General features: G+C 38.2%; 1 protein-coding gene across 3 annotated transcripts in view; it reads left to right on the top strand.

Moving 5' to 3' along the window:
- The window catches only part of LOC149795072 (rab3 GTPase-activating protein catalytic subunit-like), a 100,114-nt gene that overhangs the window by 30,715 nt on the left and 49,445 nt on the right, over positions 1 to 19,954 (top strand). For all 3 annotated transcript variants that reach the window (XM_089964776.1, XM_089964774.1, XM_089964777.1), the window contains 3 exons: positions 1,814 to 1,882; positions 13,478 to 13,551; positions 14,691 to 14,780. In XM_089964776.1, the coding sequence (XP_089820902.1) occupies positions 1,814 to 1,882; positions 13,478 to 13,551; positions 14,691 to 14,780 (233 nt within the window). The remainder of the gene's footprint in view (positions 1 to 1,813; positions 1,883 to 13,477; positions 13,552 to 14,690; positions 14,781 to 19,954) is intronic.

The raw sequence follows: 19,954 nt of genomic DNA, 5'->3' as shown, positions 1-19,954 counted from the left end.
TGGGCTCCGCATATATGCTGTGCTACATGTACAACACAGCTTTCACAGTGGTTGAATTGCAAAAGGTCGTCAATGCCGTTTGCAGTCCCAATGGTGTGGAGAGAGCCAAGCAACCACCTAAATGACTGTTACTTCTGCTTGGTTCCTCCTCTTTCCGGCGGAATAACGAAGCGAAAGAAGTCGAGAATAGTCTACCCAAACATTCCGTCTGCATTGAGACCAGTTCCACATGGTGAGGGACTTCCTATTCCAGAACCTCCAGCAGAATATTCTCTTGATTCATCTGACGAAGACAAAGGTGAGTCGACCTGTTCTTCTCCTGGTCCATCAGCATGCAGTGATCCAGATTTTCACTGTGGTGCATCATCAACCCCACACAGAATAACACAGGAAGAACTAAATGACCTGATTCGTGATTTGGACTTATCAAAGAACAAGGCAGAATTGCTAGGATCAAGACTCCAACAATGGAATCTTCTAGAAGAAGATGTCACAATTACTGCATATCGAAAGCGCCACCAGCAATTGGAGCCTTTCTTCAGAAAGGAAAGTAATCTGATATTCTGTTCCGATATTGAGGGCCTCATGAATGCTTTAAAAATCACTCATGACCCACAAGAATGGAGACTATTTGTGGACTCTTCGAAACTGAGTCTCAAGGCTGTGCTTTTGCACAATGGAAACATTCTTCCATCTATTCCAGTAGCGTATGCTGTCCACATGAAAGAGACATACGATAACTTAAGGCAGCTACTGAATTCCATTGAGTATAACAAGTACAGCTGGCACCTCTGTGGTGATTTGAAGGTAGTTGCCCTTTTAATGGGACTGCAGCAAGGATATACAAAATACATGTGTTTCTTATGCGAGTGGGATAGCCGAGCAAGGGAAATGCACTACATGAGGAAGGAATGGACTCACAGGCAGAATGTAGCCATTGGAGAGAAGAATATCCAACACCCAGCTCTGGTTGAGGCTCAGAAAATCTTGCTACCACCCCTTCACATCAAACTAGGTTTGATGAAGAACTTCGTGAAAGCCATTGACCGGACTTTGCCAGCATTCCGATACCTGCATGAAAAATTCCCTCGACTCAGCGAAGCAAAGATTAAAGAGGGAGTTTTTGTGGGTCCTCAGATTCGAGAGCTTTTCAAAGATGACCGGTTCAACAACTTGCTGGAAGGTGACGCGAAACAAGCATGGAATGCTTTTCGCCTAGTTTCTACAAACTTCCTCGGAAATGTTAGGGCAGAAAACTATAAGGAACTAGTAGAAGACATGTTGATGAAGTATAAGAAACTTGGCTGCAATATGTCTCTAAAGATTCACTTCCTTCATTCCCATTTGGATTTCTTTCCTAGCAACTGTGGTATTGTTAGTGATGAACACGGCGAACGTTTTCATCAAGATATCGCAACAATGGAACAAAGATACCAGGGAAAATGGTCCACTACAATGCTGGCTGACTACTGCTGGACACTCTCAGAGATGCTCCCGAACAGCTGTACAAGAGACAGGCGAAGAAATCTAAGATGTAGTCAATGACTTGATTTTTTATAGGTAGGCTATTACAGTTGACCTTTTACTATTGGAATGCATTTCGTTATGTAAACATTAATTTCTTGCAGATTACAAAAAAACTAGAGCCAATTTTGCAATTTGACTGTCATATTCGTGTTCAGCACATAAAAATTGATAAGAATTGACTAATTTTATTTCAGTAACATGACTTTTGTAAAAATTTGTTGTCCAGTGAAATACAAGATAAATATGGTCTAACATAAATTATAATAAATTATTGTTCTTATTTCAGTCAGCTTCATCTGTCTTGCACCTGGCCAAGCCTCTCAGAGGACATCATAGTAGAAAACCAACATTACTCGTAAGTGTTGAGCACATACAAATATTTAGCCATGATCTAATAGTAAATAGTGAAGTTGAAGTCACAATAAACCCTTCTTTATTATTCTAGACAGGGGACACATAGGAGTCCACATAGTTTGCACAGTTGAATAGTAAAAGCTTTTTTCAATGCTGAATAGGAGTCCCTAGGGTCTGCATTGTTATAGAGCAGTCTTCAATTGCACTTAGACTAGCAAAGAATGTTACATCTGCTATTATATATTCAACAAATTATTTCAAAGTAATAATCGATATAAACTTTGACTTTTTATTTTTAACATTTTGATTTTTTGTTAATGAACCATACTTGCGAACTTGAAGGGTCATACATGGACTTTTAAATGTTTGATGATTCCATCACTGAAAAAATGAGACAGATTCTGTTGGGTTTTTTTGCTCAACCTCAGCGCACATTTCAGAAGCACTCAAAATTAAGTAGACTTAAAATTCTTAGATAACTAAATAGCATAAAGTATACATTAGGTTTGAATACTGAAAAACATTCATCATTTTAGGATACATCGAGTTGATGCATAGCACCAATCATTTTATAATAGAATCAGTTATTAGCTGTTACACTCACTGTATAATATAGTCATTAGCTGCACAGCATTAGCCATTTTATATAAACTCACTGTATAATAGTCATTTTCTGCATGGCATTAGCCATTTGATGTAAACTCATTGTATAATAGTCAATTTCTGCATGGCATTAGCCATTTGATATAAACTGTATAATAGTCATTTTCTGCATAGCATCAGCCATTTGATAGTGTGTCATTTTCTGCATAGCATCAGCCATTTGATGTAAACTCATTGTATAATAGTCATTTTCTGCATGGCATTAGCCATTTGATATAAACTGTATAATAGTCATTTTCTGCATAGCATCAGCCATTTGATATAAACTCACTGTATAATAGTCATTTGTTGCATAGCATCAGCCATTTGATATAAACTCACTGTATAATAGTCATTTGCTGCATAGCATCAGCCATTTTATATAAACTCACTGTATAATAGTCATTTGTTGCATAGCATCAGCCATTTGATATAAACTCGCTGTATAATAGTCATTTTCTGCATGACATTAGCCATTTGATATAAACTCGCTGTATAATAGTCATTTGCTGCATAGCATCAGCCATTTGATAGTGTCATTTTCTGCATAGCATCAGCCATTTGATATAAACTAACTGTATAATATAGTCATTTGCTGCACAGCATCAGCCATTTGATAGTGTGTCATTTGCTGCATAGCTTCAGCCATTTGATATTGAGTCACTGTATAATAGTACATTTGCTGCACAGCATCAGTCATTTGATATTGAGTCACTGCATAATAGTCATTTGCTGCATAGCTTCAGCCATTTCATATTGAGTCACTGTATAATAGTCATTTGCTGTATAGGTGGCGCTCACCAGATAATATGTACTTTTGAGAGAGTGACGTATGTAAGGTGAAGTAGTTCGCATTTAAAACATGCACAGTGGAGAGAATGTTTGCATACCTCTATGCTACATTAATGTACTGTGGATGATATTTCTTTTGGATATTGTACTTTTGGAAATTTTACATGATTTAAGCACACTGCTAACTAAAATGACTGCTCCCTTGTGTTAAAAAATCAGTCTGAATTAGTCTAAAGTACACTATACATAGCAGCTATTAAAATAGGGAAAATGAATTTTGCCAGACTAGACAATACCAGCTTCTGAAAGTGCAATGAATGAATTACCAATATATAAAATGTAAAAAAAGTTATCGGCTCTTTTTTACACAATTGACCTCTGAAGTTCAGGAAGTGAAAATGACCAAGTAGAGCTAGCACTTTTTTGAAAGGTGCACATTTGAAGTAAGGCCAAGCTGTATACTCTATAACCCATAGTACACCCATCAATCATACACCAAAATAAAGGGAATTAAAGGTTCTTTGCATTATACCTAAGATATACAAGGTCTTTTTTAAATAGCCAGTATAACCAGTGAGGAAAGCCGGGGACATTCTTTTTCTTTAAATTCCTAACCCTATGCAAAATGCGAAACTGTATAGCGCCACCTTAAAGAAAATAAAAAAATGTTTGCAATTATTTTTTTTTATTTTCATATAATTATGTATGATGTTCTGAATAAAATGGTACATTCATATTGCATTTAAGCATGAAAATAAGCTAATTATGATCGTTTTTCTCTTGCTTACATAATTTGCCATGAGGTATGTTTGTGTGAGTAGTGACCTTAATTATGGGGAAATTAGAAGACTTAGAATATAGGAATAGAGTCAACTTAAATTTAAAACTGTTGCAATAAGTGACAGAAATATATGGTGAAAATGTTTCTTTTCATTTATTTGCAATGAAATAAAAAAATAAATGATGAGAAAGTGAATTCACTTTTTCCATATTAAACAATAGGCAAATATTTTACACTTTGACCTTTGACCTTTATGAAGCTGATGAGTTACCTCCCTTTTCTAATTGTAAAATTCATTGCTGATATCTCAGAAATAATTCTGGCTAGTTTCATGTTCCTATCATTCAGCATAACATTGGTTGCTATGTTTACAAAATGTAATGTGCATTCTTAAAATAGCTCACTTTTATCATGGGGGGGGGGTAGGCTGGACTTGTTAGAGACTCTGACACTCATAAATACTGTTCTTTGGGGAAAAAGGCAGGAGAATTATTCATAAGGATTGTTTTGATGCTTGCGACTTAAATGTTTCAGCCATAAAAACATAATTAAATCATAAAAAATAATACCTACATCTTCTTTATGGTGGCGCTCACCAGATAATATGTACTTTTGAGAGAGTGACGTATGTAAGGTGAAGTAGTTCGCATTTAAAACATGCACAGTGGAGAGAATGTTTGCATACCTCTATGCTACATTAATGTACTGTGGATGATATTTCTTTTGGATATTGTACTTTTGGAAATTTTACATGATTTAAGCACACTGCTAACTAAAATGACTGCTCCCTTGTGTTAAAAAATCAGTCTGAATTAGTCTAAAGTACACTATACATAGCAGCTATTAAAATAGGGAAAATGAATTTTGCCAGACTAGACAATACCAGCTTCTGAAAGTGCAATGAATGAATTACCAAATATATAAAATGTAAAAAAAGTTATCGGCTCTTTTTTACACAATTGACCTCTGAAGTTCAGGAAGTGAAAATGACCAAGTAGAGCTAGCACTTTTTTGAAAGGTGCACATTTGAAGTAAGGCCAAGCTGTATACTCTATAACCCATAGTACACCCATCAATCATACACCAAAATAAAGGGAATTAAAGGTTCTTTGCATTATACCTAAGATATACAAGGTCTTTTTTAAATAGCCAGTATAACCAGTGAGGAAAGCCGGGGACATTCTTTTTCTTTAAATTCCTAACCCTATGCAAAATGCGAAACTGTATAGCGCCACCATAGCTTCAGCCATTTGATATTGAGTCACTGTATAATAGTCATTTGCTGCATAGCATCAGCCATTTGATATTGAGTCACTGTATAATAGTCATTTGCTGCATAGCATAAGCCATTTGATATTGAGTCATTGTATAATAGTCATTTGCTGCATAGCATCATTGAGTCACTGTATAATGGAGTCAGTTCCTGCATAACATCAGCCATTTAATATTGAGTCACTGTATAATGGAGTCAGTTCCTGCATAGCATCAGCCATTTGATATCAGCTAACTATAATAAAGTCAGTTCCTGCATAGCATCGGCCCGTCAGTGATTGTTATTCAACCTTATGGGCCGATTCAGACTGCTTAATTTGATCAAGTGCAGGATTCTTCTTGGTGACTGCAACCTTGTTTTTAACTGCAGGAATGCTTTTAAAACATTTTATTACCAACTTAATGTCTGCACTTAAATTTGGAAGGCATTATAGTGTTATCATCAAAACAGAAGAAATAGTGCAGTTTACTCATATCAGGAAAAACATAGGTAGAACAAGCCTGAGTATAGAAGGAGAGATAACCAACAATGAAATCGTACCGCAACAGATGCAAAACAACTGCTGTGGATACAGACACTCATTTCTGTGAGTGCAAAAGGGAAATTATTGATGACACCCACTCCCCTTCTACAGATGAATAAGGTGATTAATACTCTTTTTTTATCCCGTCTGCTTATTCAGTTACTGATTACATATATCAGCATAAAAGGAGACATTCCAGACTTGTTCCCTATGTACAATTTAAGTACTGTACAGTTCATTTAATAGCCACTTTTGCATGAAGTTTCTTTGTTGCTTTGTGTAGATTTAGATTGAGTTTGGATGCCAATGTTTCTCCTTCAAATACGTTCCCCGATCACATTAACGTTAGGGATATAAGCCTGCTACCTCTCGAATCCAGCCCTACTAAAAGATGAAAATTCGTCTTTTCGGTCTATCCCATATAGACCAAAGGGCAATAACTCTTGCCCCTTACCTCCCCTTGCCACCGCCAGGTGTCACTAGTTTTTAAGCTTCGCTTGTACTGATAACACGTACATTATACCTCCAAACAATCCAAGCCATCTTAGCGTTAAATTGGACCATCCAAAGTTAAATTTGGATTTATTGTGTTGGACAATTATTCTTCTACAGGTTGTATACATCATTTTAACAATTTTTTTCAAAATTGAGTGACTTTGTCACCCTTATGGATTTCGTTTACTGAAGACCATGTTACACACGCTATCGTGGAACTCGTGTTGTCAATTAAGAGTTAACGCAACACTGACTAATTTCGCTTACTCCATTAGTAACGGTTGTGGTATTAGCGAATTAATAACATGCTGAATTGATAATTTGTGCTTTGTTTTCTTTTCTTGTGTTGTTTCAGTAGAAATGTCAACCAAATGCATGAAATGCAAAAAGTTCAAAGCAAAAGAAGACAACCATGACTCTTGTATTGTATGTACCAAGTGTACATCATCTATACTACGCAGCGTGTGTAATACTTGGACAGAGCAAACGTGGGCTGATGTAGTCCAGAAGGCAGCAAAAGGGAGGGATAGACGGAATAAGTCGAAGAAAGATAGCGTTGATGTCCTTGGTATACATCTGAAGACAGCCTCCATTGCGAGCCTTGTGGGGGACGTTGGGGTCCCCCCCTCCACCTAAAGTTCATCGTTTGCAACTGTCAGCCACAGTAACATCAGCGGCAATGGAGGAAAATAATGTTGATGGGGTACAACAGCCCAACTTTGAACAGATGCGTCGTTTGGTCCAGGAAACGACGACGCAGCTATTGACATCAGGCCAGATATTACCCTTATTTCCCTTGCTCGCTTCCACAGCTTTTTCTGACTCTTTGGGGGAATGTTCCCCCAATTTTAGGCTGCCCAGTGGGTGTAAGTCCCCCCGCATGTTCGAGCATGGCCTTCGGGCCTGTAAGTCAGGATGCATGGGGTTTTTACTGGATCCACTGGATCCATTTCTTTATACAACCTCTACATCACCGGCCATCCGGCTGTCCCAGCATGGGGACCCTATTGCTAAAACGGTCCGACCAAACATGACTTACGGGGATTTTAGTGATAAATCCGTCCGTCAAGCTGTACTGCCGGCAACATACCAATACTATGGCGGAGATTTTAGTGAGAAATCTGTCCGTCTAGCCAGGCCATTGGAGCAGCCGGTACCGGTGATAGCAGGACCGTCGCCAACATTCAGACCGACCACAAGCCGTACAAGCCAGCTGGCAGGGCCGGCCGTCCATATGTTCATGGCTTATCCACAAGGGAGAGTTAGTGACAGTGTTAAGGATGACTGAATCGCGTCATCTATGCCACCTGGTATGCTCTATCCAGAAATGCAAGCTATTACAGAACACGACTCGGCACACAGTGAGGGTGACGAACTCCTGCAAATCAGCCGTACACAGATCCAACCATGGAACGGACTGAGTTTGGCTTCAAGGCGGCAGTGGAAGAAATTTATAGGGTGTTGGCAACTTCAGAATGCCCTCCACCTCCTACCACCACTCAAGACTACAAAGTTAAGACGTCTGTAGATCTTGACAGGGAGGAAGAGACGCCGTCCTTCCGGCTCCTTCCCCAGTTGGCAAAAATTAAGGAGATCAGTGATCGTCTATCAGGACGAATAGGTGATCCGGGGAATGCTAATGCGTTCTTTTCAGAAAGCCAAGTACCAGCGACGTTCTCTTGTCGCTGGTACAAAACTCATTCAGACGCCCTCAGTACGGATCTTCTGGCCCTGGACAAAAATATGGTAGCAGTTCACATGTCCGCTCTACTGTTTTACAAAGTGGACAAAAATGTGTTCCATGCCACGTCAAAGCTAGTCCAGAATGTAGTCACTACGTCTTCAATGCTAGACTTGGCTTCATTAGCCATTTTTCCAACTCGCAGAAAAATCCGACAATGACCATGCTCGGGAAGCGACGGCCCGGATTGCTAGAGTTATTAACAGGACAGCTCACCATTCCATGGCTAATGCGTTGATTGCTTCTGCCAACTTAGACCTGATACGACGTGATGCATGTCTATGGTCCATGTCGCTCAAGCCCCATCATACTCTGGCTTTATGGATGACTCCGTTTGTGTCACCTTTACTCTTTGGAGGAAAAATTGAAGAAGTTTGGAAGCAGGCAGGTCAGGAACTGCCCCTCCAACTCGCCGTCCAACCCTCGCAGGCGTTTAGAAAAAAACAGCCCCTGCCACAGCGGAGGGATGATTGGCGGACCAGGGACAAGGGATCCTTACAATCAAATGTGCAGTTTAGATCCCAACCCAATGCCAGGAGACAACAGTCTAATCAAGCTAGGAGGCAACCATACAGAGGCGGTAAGAAACAAAGTTTCTCCGTCTTCAAGCCTCCTAACTCTAAAAATTGACATACCCTCTCCACCATCCGCGGACAGCCTACCTGTGGGCGGCTGCCTCCTGCAATTTCAGGACCACTGGACCACCTTTTTTCCTCAGAACGATTGGGTGATCCAGGTCATTTCGGAGGGACTTTGGATTTCATTTATCCAACCCCCTCCCCTGTCCTCCTCTCCCCTCTTCACGAACGTACTGTCCGATTGGGAGAAGGATACCTTTCTACAACAGGAGATACGGTCGCTCATAGAAAAACGGGCGGTGGAGATTGTGAAGAAAAAATAAAAAAAACAAACCACAATCGCCGGGGTTTTATTCCAGGCTGTTTCTTATCCAGAAGACAAAAGGCAAGTTGAGGCCGATCATCGACCTGAGTTGCCTCAACCAATACATTTTACCACCGAAATTCAAGATGGAATTGCGAGATCAATCCGTCTTTCCATCCGGCAGGACAAGTATGCCATCAGTCTAGATATGACCGACGCATATTTTCACGTCCCTATCCACCCCGCATCATGGAAGTTTCTCCAATTCGCTTACCGCGACGCGGTTTATCAGTTCCAGGTCCTACCCTTTGGCCTCAACGTCAGCCCTTGGGCTTTTACCATGGTTATGGATTGCGTCGTCACCCTGTTCTGCTTGACTTCATCTACAGGGATGGCAGAGTACTTGGACGACATCCTCCAGAAACATATGGTAAGTTCTATTCTGCTCAAAAACAGAAACAATCTTTTAGCACTTTTAGATCATCTAGGCTTTCTCGTGAACTGGGAAAAGTCCGATCTCTGTCCATTCCAGCGTTTTGTTCATCTGGGTATGGAGTTTTTCACCGATCTGAATCTAGTATGGCTTCCTCGCGCTCACGTAATCTGGATCATCGAACTCGTCGAGACCATTTCCAACAGGACGTGGATTTCAGCGAGAGAATTCTTGCAACTCTTCAGATTATTGAATGCGGCAACGGACTTGATCCCGCTTGGCCGTCTTTTTATGCGTCCCTTACAAATGACGTTACTGGCACAATGTCGCCCCTTTTCAAGTCTCCTCAATCAAACAATAATGATCACGCCCGAGATACGATCATTCCTGCGTCAATGGCATAACCCCGGTTGGCAGTCCACGGGGATTCCTCTGGAGATGCCCCAAGTGGAGATAATGGTATGTACCGACGCCAGTACCTATGGTTGGGGTGCCCACCTGTTGCTGAACTTCGCTACAGTCAGCGGGATGTCGGAGCCAGGGGAGAGGCCTCTCCACTTCAACCTTTTAGAAATGAGGCTGTCATCAATGCCTTTCATTTATGGAAGGATCAACTCTCAGGAAAAACTGTCCTCATTATGTCAGACAACTCTGTGGTGGTGACTTACCTCCTCAAACAAGGGGGCACCAAAACACCAGACCTGTGCATTCTGATCTGGCAGTTTCTACGTTGGTGCGACAACCTCCACATCAACATACAAGTCAGACACATTCCCGGCAGACTCAATGTCTTGGCCGACACTCTATCAAGGAAAGGTCAAATCATTCACACGGAATGGTTGCTCCATCAATCAGTCTTTCTTCGGATTTGCACACTTTGGGGGCATCCAATGATCAATCTTTTTGCGACAAGGTGGAATCGCAAGTTGCCCACCTTCGTCTCTCTGGTTCCAGACCCAGAGGCTTGGGCCGTGGACGCTCTGTCAATCAGCTGGGAGGGGTTGTGGGCATTCGCCTACCCTCCCATGGTTTTAGTACCGAAAATAATCCAGAGGTTAAGGGGTCAAAACTGTCGGATGATTCTGATTGCCCCTCTCAGATGGAACAAGTCCTGGGTCACTGATCTACTCGATCTAGCGATAGATCTACCCAGGAAGATTTCAACCAGCCCAAATCTTCTCAAACAACCGCGGTCACAGGTGTTCCACCCCTGCCTGGACTGTCTTCTTCTTCACGCTTAAGGCTCTTGTCCGGGCAGCCTTGCGAGACAAACAATTTAAACCTTCGATTGTGGAAAAAATCTCAAGAGCAAGAAGGCCCTCCACTCTGAAGGCTTGCGAGGTAAAGTGGCATGTTTTCAGGGACTGGTGCCATATCAATAACATCGTCCCTTTGAGTGTCTCAATCCCTCAACTGGCCGACTTTTTTCTCTGGCTTTTCGAGGAGAAACAGTTGGCCCCAATTACTATCAAAGGCTACCGCTCCATGATATCAGACACATTCCGCCATCATGGTAGATGTGATATTGGGCATAACAAAGATCTATTAGATCTTTTAGCCAATTATGATTTCAATCGACCAAAATCCCTCACCCTGTTTCCAAAATGGAATCTGTCCTGGGTTTTAACATGGCTCAATTCAGACAAATTTGAACCTTTAGCCCACACTTCGTTAAAGCTACTATCATACAAAACATGTTTCTTGATAGCCTTAGCTTCAGCATGCAGGGTGAGCGAGTTACATGCCCTTTCCAGTGACCCGAACTTTCTTCAGTCCAGATCAGATGGTTCGGTGGTCCTCCTGATGCAACCAGGCTTTGTAGCCAAAAATAGGTTACCATCCATTGGCAATCAAAGAATCATCATTTGCTCGCTCTCTTCCATAGATAAGTCAAGAGCAGCAGCCATGCAAGATCCTGTTCGTACACTCAGGCACTATTTAAAACGCACAGAGACATGTCGGAACACACGTAAGCGCCTCTTCCTTCCGGTCAAAGCTGGTAAACGGGATATCACCCCTCAAGCCCTTGCTTCATGGCTGAAGTGGGTTATACGCTCAGCGTACTCTGAGGTCTCACAAGATCAGAATCGCCTCATGAAGATTACAGTTCATGAGATTAGAGCAATCTCGGCGAGCCTGGCATTCAAACGCAATGTTTCGATCCGAGATATAATAGAAGCTGTTGGCTGGCATGCAGAGTCAACCTTCTCCAGTTTTTATCTCAGAGATTTGGCTTCGCAGAGGCAAACCTTGAATCTGGTAGGTCCGGTGTCAGCAGCCCAGATGACCACCAGACCCATTTAAATCAATCAGCACAGCCTATCAGCTTCGCTGGATTCGCCAGTGAAATTTCATAGGTAAGAAGATTTCAATAACTATCTTCTTAACCGTATATAGGGGTCACATATAACGGGACCCTAGGCTGTGTTGCTGATGAAATTAGGAGAACGGGTTATCGTTCAAATGGGGAATCCAGCCATCATTCCCTAGAAGGTACCCCGGAGTGGAGGTAGGATGCTCAGCATTCCCTCCTCCTATTACTTATTCTCCTAACATTAATGTGATTGGGGAACGTATTTGAAGGAGAAAGCAAATTTTTAGTAAATTGTGTTTCTCCGAGAATACTTACCCGATCACATTACTTAAAAACCCTCCCAACCACCCTGCTATGCGAGCATCCTCGTATAATATATATCGCTCAGCTTAAAAAACTAGTGACACCTGGTGGTGGCAAGGGGAGGTAAGGGGCAAGAGTTATTGCCCTTTAGTCTATATGAGATAGACCGAAAAGACGAATTTTCGTCTTTTAGTAGGGCTGGATTCGAGAGGTAGCAGACTTATATCCCTAACGTTAATGTGATCGGGTAAGTATTCTCTTAGAAACACAATTTACTGAAAATTTGCTTTCCAGTGTATCATGCAGTAAATAAGTTACAATTCTGATTGGTGGTTATACTCTGGACAATAAACAGAAAAAAAAACATTTATATATTAATGAGATTTAACCCTCCTTGTGGTCACAGAGATATTATCAACTCTTGTTGGAGATCTACACCGTAAAAGGAAGGTACTTGCCAGATTTGACTACTGTATCATGAACATTAAGAAAGTTTTACACTCACAAAAAACATTACAAATGGTCATAGCATGATATTACATACAAGCTTCTTATGATGTCTAGTTTCTCCTAAATGAAAATGTTGTAAATGTAACATCCAGTATTGCCACCATGATGGCCACCTTGAAAATCTTGTTATTTCTACTTCTTCTCAATGGATCAATATATCGGTATGGGATTTTTGCCAAAACACTTATAATATAGCAGTGGCCTTAAATGAAGATTTTTACTGTTACATCCAATATGGTTGCCACTGCTCTATTGGCCTAGTGGTTAGAGTGTCTGCCTTGAATGCGTGAGGTTGTGGGTTCGATCCCTGGCAGAGTCATACAAAATACTTTAAAAAAATGGTACAAGCAGCTGCCTCGCTTGGCATTCAGCATTAAGAGGTTAGTGTTAAGACTGGTTGGCCTGGTGTCAGGATAATATGACTGGGTGCGACATCATGCTGCATGTCTGGAGCATGATGCCCCAGTGCAAGAAATCACTATAAACTGCCACATTGCAGACATCGTATTAATATGACTGAAAAATTGTTAAAGCCACGTTAAAAATCCAAATCAGATCACACATCACACCAATATGGTTGCCTAGATGGCCAATTTAAAAATGTTATCATTGCTCAAGAGGATCAGAAATGGTTTCAAAATACAGCAGTTAAAAGGAAGAAATGGTCTTATCATGGATTCTTTCCATCCAGTATAGTGCAAGTTCCTTTGAATGACTCCTGTTAATTTTAGTATGAAAGCCTTCAGTTTTCAGGGATCTTTGTTAGCACTGTGTGGCTCTTATTGTAGCTTAAAAAGAAGGAATATTTCTTAACCATGTATGAAGTAATTGTGACCTTGTGAATTGTTGACAAGTAATTATTTATTCTGGAATATTATTTTGAGATTTTTATTTACAAACTTTGTAGGGATTTGGACCCTCTGCAGGCACCTCAGTGGTCAGTGAGGGTGCAGATGGCAGATGACCCACAGTGTCTCCTAGGTAACATTTAACATTTTCTGAATGTATATGCTAAATGAATTTTGAGTTGAGAAAAGATAGTGTATAAAGGAGCAAATAAAGTTTTTTGCAGTATTGAGGTACAAGTGAGACCTTTATGAACAATCTGACCTTGAAGAAGTTTTTGTTGCAATAATATAAATGGATTGCCACACAGTAACGGCAGAAAAGAGAGAATATTTTAGATATACTATATGCTTATTTACATATAAAACCCTGCCTTGCTGTTGATTTTACAGAAGGATTTTGTCACAAATTTGTCAGATAGCTGTAAAAAGTGTGCCTAAGATTGCTTAGCTAGTATAATCATGTTTTGAAAGTCCTTATTCTTCCTTTTCTTGACAATATATTCAATGTTAATTACTTTTACAACACAAAAGTAAGTATTTATCAGGTTATTTGTAGTTTTATCAGGAGTTAACAAATTCAGTAGCTTATTTTATTGAAACTTCTTAGCACATGCAACATCTTTTGTAAATTCCTTTGCACACAATACCTGTTCTCTTTTGTAATCTCTTTGGTACACACAACCTGACCCCTTGTAACCTCCTTAGGACACACAAGCTGTTGTCTTTGGAGACTCCTTTGCACACACAATTTGTCTTTTATAATCTCCTCCTTGTACATATCCTCATTTATAAACTCCTTAAACCCTACAACAACAACAACAACTTTGCACACACAATCCATCCTCTTTTATACAATTTAGGTTATGTTTTACTTCACACACACAATCTGTCATCTTTGGAAATTTTAGATTAGGTTCTCTGAAAACTTTTGCTTTCCACAGGCAATTTATTTACAGTAAAATTTCTTGATAATGAACATCAGATGACCACATAAAACTACTTCATTCTGTGCAAAATGTGTACCATTCTTAGAACATCAATGGTTTCTTTTTCAGGTGTATGCTAAACTTTTTTGTTGATGTATTCATGTTTTTACTGATGGTGTTTTGCTGTAATGAAATTGAACAAAAGTTTAGTCTTGCTGTGTACCAAGATACCATTAAATTTTCATTTTCCTTTCAAATATCTGAAATTTTCATAATGTAAGGTGAACATTTTTATATTGTAAGATGAATATTTCATATTGTCAGATGAAATTTTTCATGTTGTCAGGTGAATATTTGGAGGCCTTTCTGCAGCTATGTAAAAGAAAGGAAAGCTGGGATCAAGTGATAGGAAACCTGCAAGTAGAGGAAGAAACAGGTTACAATTGCTATGAATGTAGTTTACATCCATTTACATTTATTTCAAATTCAGCCAGCTCAACCTACATGGATGTCTTCCCTGCATTAAAATATTGTCGTTTGTTTCATTATCATTGTTGTTCAATTTTCAGCCAGCTGAACCTTGGGGATCACCTTTGCACTAAACTATTGTCCTTGTTATTGTTATCAATATAGTACAGTCAGATATCTGTGTGAAATTCAAGTCCTCTAAGGAATTGACATTTTGTGAACCATATTTTAAGCATTGTTGAATCTTAAATAAATTTTTTAAGAGTTCATAATAGTCACAAAGTAAAGAATTTAGTAATTGATCATCAGTAGTATGTCATATACTTTTACATGTGATCATCAGTAATGTGACATATGCTTTTACATTTGATCATCAGTAATGTGTCATATACTTTTACATGTCATCATCAGTAATGTCATATGCTTTTACATGTAATCATCAGTAATATGTCATGCTTTTACATGTAATCATCAGTAATGTGACATGCTTTTAATGTGATCATCAGTAATATATCATGCTTTTACAAGTGATCATCAGTAATGTGTCATATGCTTTTACATGTGATCATCAGTAATGTGTAATATGCTTTTACATGTGATCATCAGTAATGTGACATATGTTTTTAATGTGATCATCAGTAATATATCATACGCTTTTACATGTGATCATCAGTAATATATCATATGCTTTTACAAGTGATCATCAGTAATGTGACGTTTTTAATGTGATCATCAGTAATATATCATATGCTTTTACAAGTGGTCATCAGTAATGTGTCATATGCTTTTACATGTGATCATCAGTAATATGTCATGTTTTTACATGTAATCATCAGTAATGTGACATATGCTTTTAATGTGATCATCAGTAATATTTCATGCTTTTGCAAGTGATCATCAGTAATGTGTAATATGCTTTTACATGTGATCATCAGTAATATATCATATGCTTTTACAAGTGATCATCACTAATGTGTCATATGCTTTTACATGTGATCATCAGTAATATATCATGCTTTTACAAGTGATCATCAGTAATGTCACATATGCTTTTAATGTGATCATCAGTAATATATCATGCTTTTACAAGTGATCATCAGTAATGTCTTTTTCTTTTACATGTGATCATCAGTAATATATCATGCTTTTACAAGTGATGATCAGTAATGTGACATATGCTTTTAATGTGATCATCAGTAATATATCATGCTTTTACAAGTGATCATCAGTAATGTGTAATATGCTTTTACATGTGATCATCAGTAATATATCATATGCTTTTACAAGTGATATCAGTAAAGTGTGTTTTTCTTTTACATGTGATCATCAGTAATATATCATGTTTTTACAAGTGATCATCAGTAATGTCATATGCTTTTACATGTGATCATCAGTAATATATCATATGCTTTTACAAGTGATCATCAGTAATGTGTCATATGCTTTTACATGTGATCATCAGTAATGTGTAATATGCTTTTACATGTGATCATCAGTAATATATCATATGCTTTTACAAGTGATCATCAGTAATGCGACATGTTTTTAATGTGATCATCAGTAATATATCATATGCTTTTACAAGTGATCATCAGTAATGTGTCATATGCTTTTACATGTGATCATCAGTAATATGTCATGCTTTTACATGTAATCATCAGTAATGTGACATATTCTTTTAATGTGATCATCAGTAATATATCATATGCTTTTACAAGTGATCATCAGTAATGTGTCATATGCTTTTACATGTGATCATCAGTAATATTTCATGCTTTTACAAGTGATCATCAGTAATGTCTTTTTCTTTTACATGTGATCATCAGCAATATATCATATGCTTTTACAAGTGATCATCAGTAATGTGACATATGCTTTTAATGTGATCATCAGTAATATATCATATGCTTTTACATGTGATCATCAGTAATGTGTAATATGCTTTTACATGTGATCATCAGTAATATATCATATGCTTTTACAAGTGATCATCAGTAATGTGACATGTTTTTAATGTGATCATCAGTAATATATCATATGCTTTTACAAGTGACCATTAGTAATGTGTCATATGCTTTTACATGTAATCATCAGTAATGTGTCATATGCTTTTACATGTAATCATCAGTAATGTGTCATATGCTTTTACATGTAATCATCAGTAATGTGTCATATGCTTTTGCATGTAATCATCAGGGGGCCCCGAATGGTCTAAAGCGCTCACCGTTTCGGATCACTGCCATCTCACCTCTGTCTGCGTGGGTTCGAGTCCAAGGCTCGGCTACTGTGGATATGTGGGAAAGCCTGCCAGTAGCTTCTCGTGGGTTGGTGGTTCTTCCCTGGGTTTTCCAGGGTTCTTCCTCCACCAGTTATACTGGCCACCATGTATAGCATATCTTGTGCTGAAAAATGGCATTAAACCCTAGAACAACAACAACAACAACATGTAATTATCAGTAATATGTCATGCTTTTACATGTAATCATCAGTAATGTGACATATGCTTTTAATGTGATCATCAGTAATATATGTATTTACAAATGATCATCAGTAATGTGTCATATGCTTTTACATGTGATCATCAGTAATATGTCATGCTTTTACATGTACCGTATTTACCATATATGTTGGGACACCGTATTTGTTGGGACACCATAAATTAATTTTAAAAGTAATTTTTTTGTGCACTGTATGTTCTGGGACACAGCGTTATTTTCAAGTTGTAAGTGGTGGGACACCTTTTAAATCATTCAAAAATTACGTCAGAAATTGCACTCCAGCTGAAATTTTATTTTAAAATATATAAAACTGTGTACTTAAAACTCTTTAATCCACTGCAGCAGCATCTTGTCAAGATAACCCTTCTCCTGCACATGTACGATCTATTCTTTTGGTACATTAATACTTTTTTAGCGGAAACTGCAAGGACAAAAGTCAGATTTTTTCAAATCTGCACTAGTCTTGCTAATTCGCACACTTCTGATGCCCATCTTATCGTCAGTCCATCCAGGAATGCAATCAAAGTACACTAGAGTTTCATCCATGTTAATGATCATATTGTCAGCGAAATGATATGTTTCTCATCTGGCCTTCACAAATTCATCACTTGATTTTATTTTCTCCAAATCTTATGGATGATGCTGGGTCATCAATGTTCGCGCACGAAGCACTATATTGTGTAACTTTAAAAACTGCTGCATTGTTTCACTTTATTTTCAAAATTTTCATGAATAGTGGTGAAAAGGAACCAAAGTTGGCTTCCATATCTCGGCCATCTTTGTATATTCAAAGCTAAAAAATAAAAAATTGGCACACTTAAAAGAATCCATAGTCGGCTTCCAAGGTCAGCTTGCTTTGCAATAAAATAACTTTGTATTAATATCCTTTAAAAAATATCGGCTTCCAAGTCCAAAGTCGGCTTTCGACGTTGGCTTGCTTTGTAATAAAAATAACATTTGTCTTTTATGTCCTGTCAGTAAGTTCAAAGAAGAAGTTTACTGCTGGCTGCCAGTTGTGTTTATTTACCACCAGGGCTTCTTTGTGATTGAATTCAGTAGTAATAATTAATATAAAGCTGCACTGATGTCTGCAGGTAAATAGTAATGATACTTTTGTAACCCACACTGGCGAAAAGATTGTCACTTGCACTCAAGTGAATGTGTTTTCAAATGATTTTTATTTGCGAGATACTGTCATACAGTAGATCTGGTTATAAATTAATCTTGGCTATTTTGCACCTAACACCATGCCATGCGTGAATGGCAGTTGTCTTCAAGATATTAGTTATTTCCCTCTTGTTTGCGAAATCATTTGCTTCTCTTCTGGCCTTCACGAATTCATCACATGATTTTATTTTCTCCAAATATTGCTGGGTCATAGACATCTGTGCACAAAGTACTATATTGTGTCACTTTAAAATTTGTTCCATTGTTTCAATTTATTTTTGAAATTCCCGTGAATACAGGTGAAAATGAACCCAAGTTTAATTTCATATCTTGGCCAGCTTTGTATATTAAAAAAAAAATCAGCTCACTTCACAGAATCCATAGTCAGCTTCCGATGTCGGCTTGCTTTGCAATAAAGTAACCTTTGTATTAATATCCTTTTTAAAAAAAAGTAACCAAAGTCAGCTTCTGAGATTGGCTTGCTTTTTAATAAAAATAACCTTTTGTCTTTGATGTCCTGTCGGTAGGTTTAAAGAAGGAATTAACTGCTTGCTGCCTTTCGTGTTTATTCATCACCAGGGCTTCTATGTGCTTGGCATATGTGGTTACAATTAATACAAAGGAGCATTGATGTCTGTGGGTAAATAGTAAGGATAATGTTGTAACCTGAGCTGGTGAAAAGATTGTCAATTACACTCAAGTGAATGTGTGTTTTCAAATGATGATTTTTATTTGCGACATACTGTCATACAGTAGACCTGGATATAATTCAGTCTTGATTATTTTGCACCCAACACTGTGTCATGCATGTATGGCGTCTTCAAGATATCAGTTGACTATTTCCGTCTTGTTTGCGATTTTGTTGGCTCCAGTTTTCAGTCGGATAACATGTTCAAACCTTTCAGCACAACCACACACAACTGTTAGTGTTCATGTCAATGAACAACATGGTGTGTGGTATCGGACATAATTGATACACGCTACAGTATGGAAGCCTACGCCACTTATACGGATTTTGTGGAAATATTGTATTCTTTAATGCTAGTGTTGAAAAAAGGAATAAATGATAACACAAGGTTAGTTTCTTTCTTTTAATTATCAATTAAGCATTGTATTTATCTATTTTATTGCAACGTGCAGTGGGGGGGGGGCAAGCACAAATGCAATACAAATTTATTTCGTTTCTTAAGTCTTGGGACATAAGTTCTGGGACAGGAAAAAAATAATTTTTTTATCGTGTCCCAACATATTTGGTAAATATGGTAATCATCAGTAATGTAACATATGCTTTTAATGTGATCAGCAGTAATATATCATATGCATTTACAAGTGATCATCAGTAATGTGTCATATGTTTTTACATGTGATCATCAGTAATATGTCATGTTTTTTCATGTAATCATGTCATAATATTTTACATGAACAATATATTAAATTATTACAAAGTTGTTGTTGCTGCAATTTTTTGATTTACATT

Source organism: Sinohyriopsis cumingii, chromosome 7 (genome assembly GCF_028554795.1).
Source record: "Sinohyriopsis cumingii isolate HCF-2022 chromosome 7, ASM2855479v2, whole genome shotgun sequence".
NCBI classification, from domain to species: Eukaryota; Metazoa; Mollusca; class Bivalvia; order Unionida; family Unionidae; genus Sinohyriopsis; species Sinohyriopsis cumingii.
Note: the sequence above shows the minus strand (reverse complement) of the source record. Positions and strands in the feature narration are given on the sequence as shown.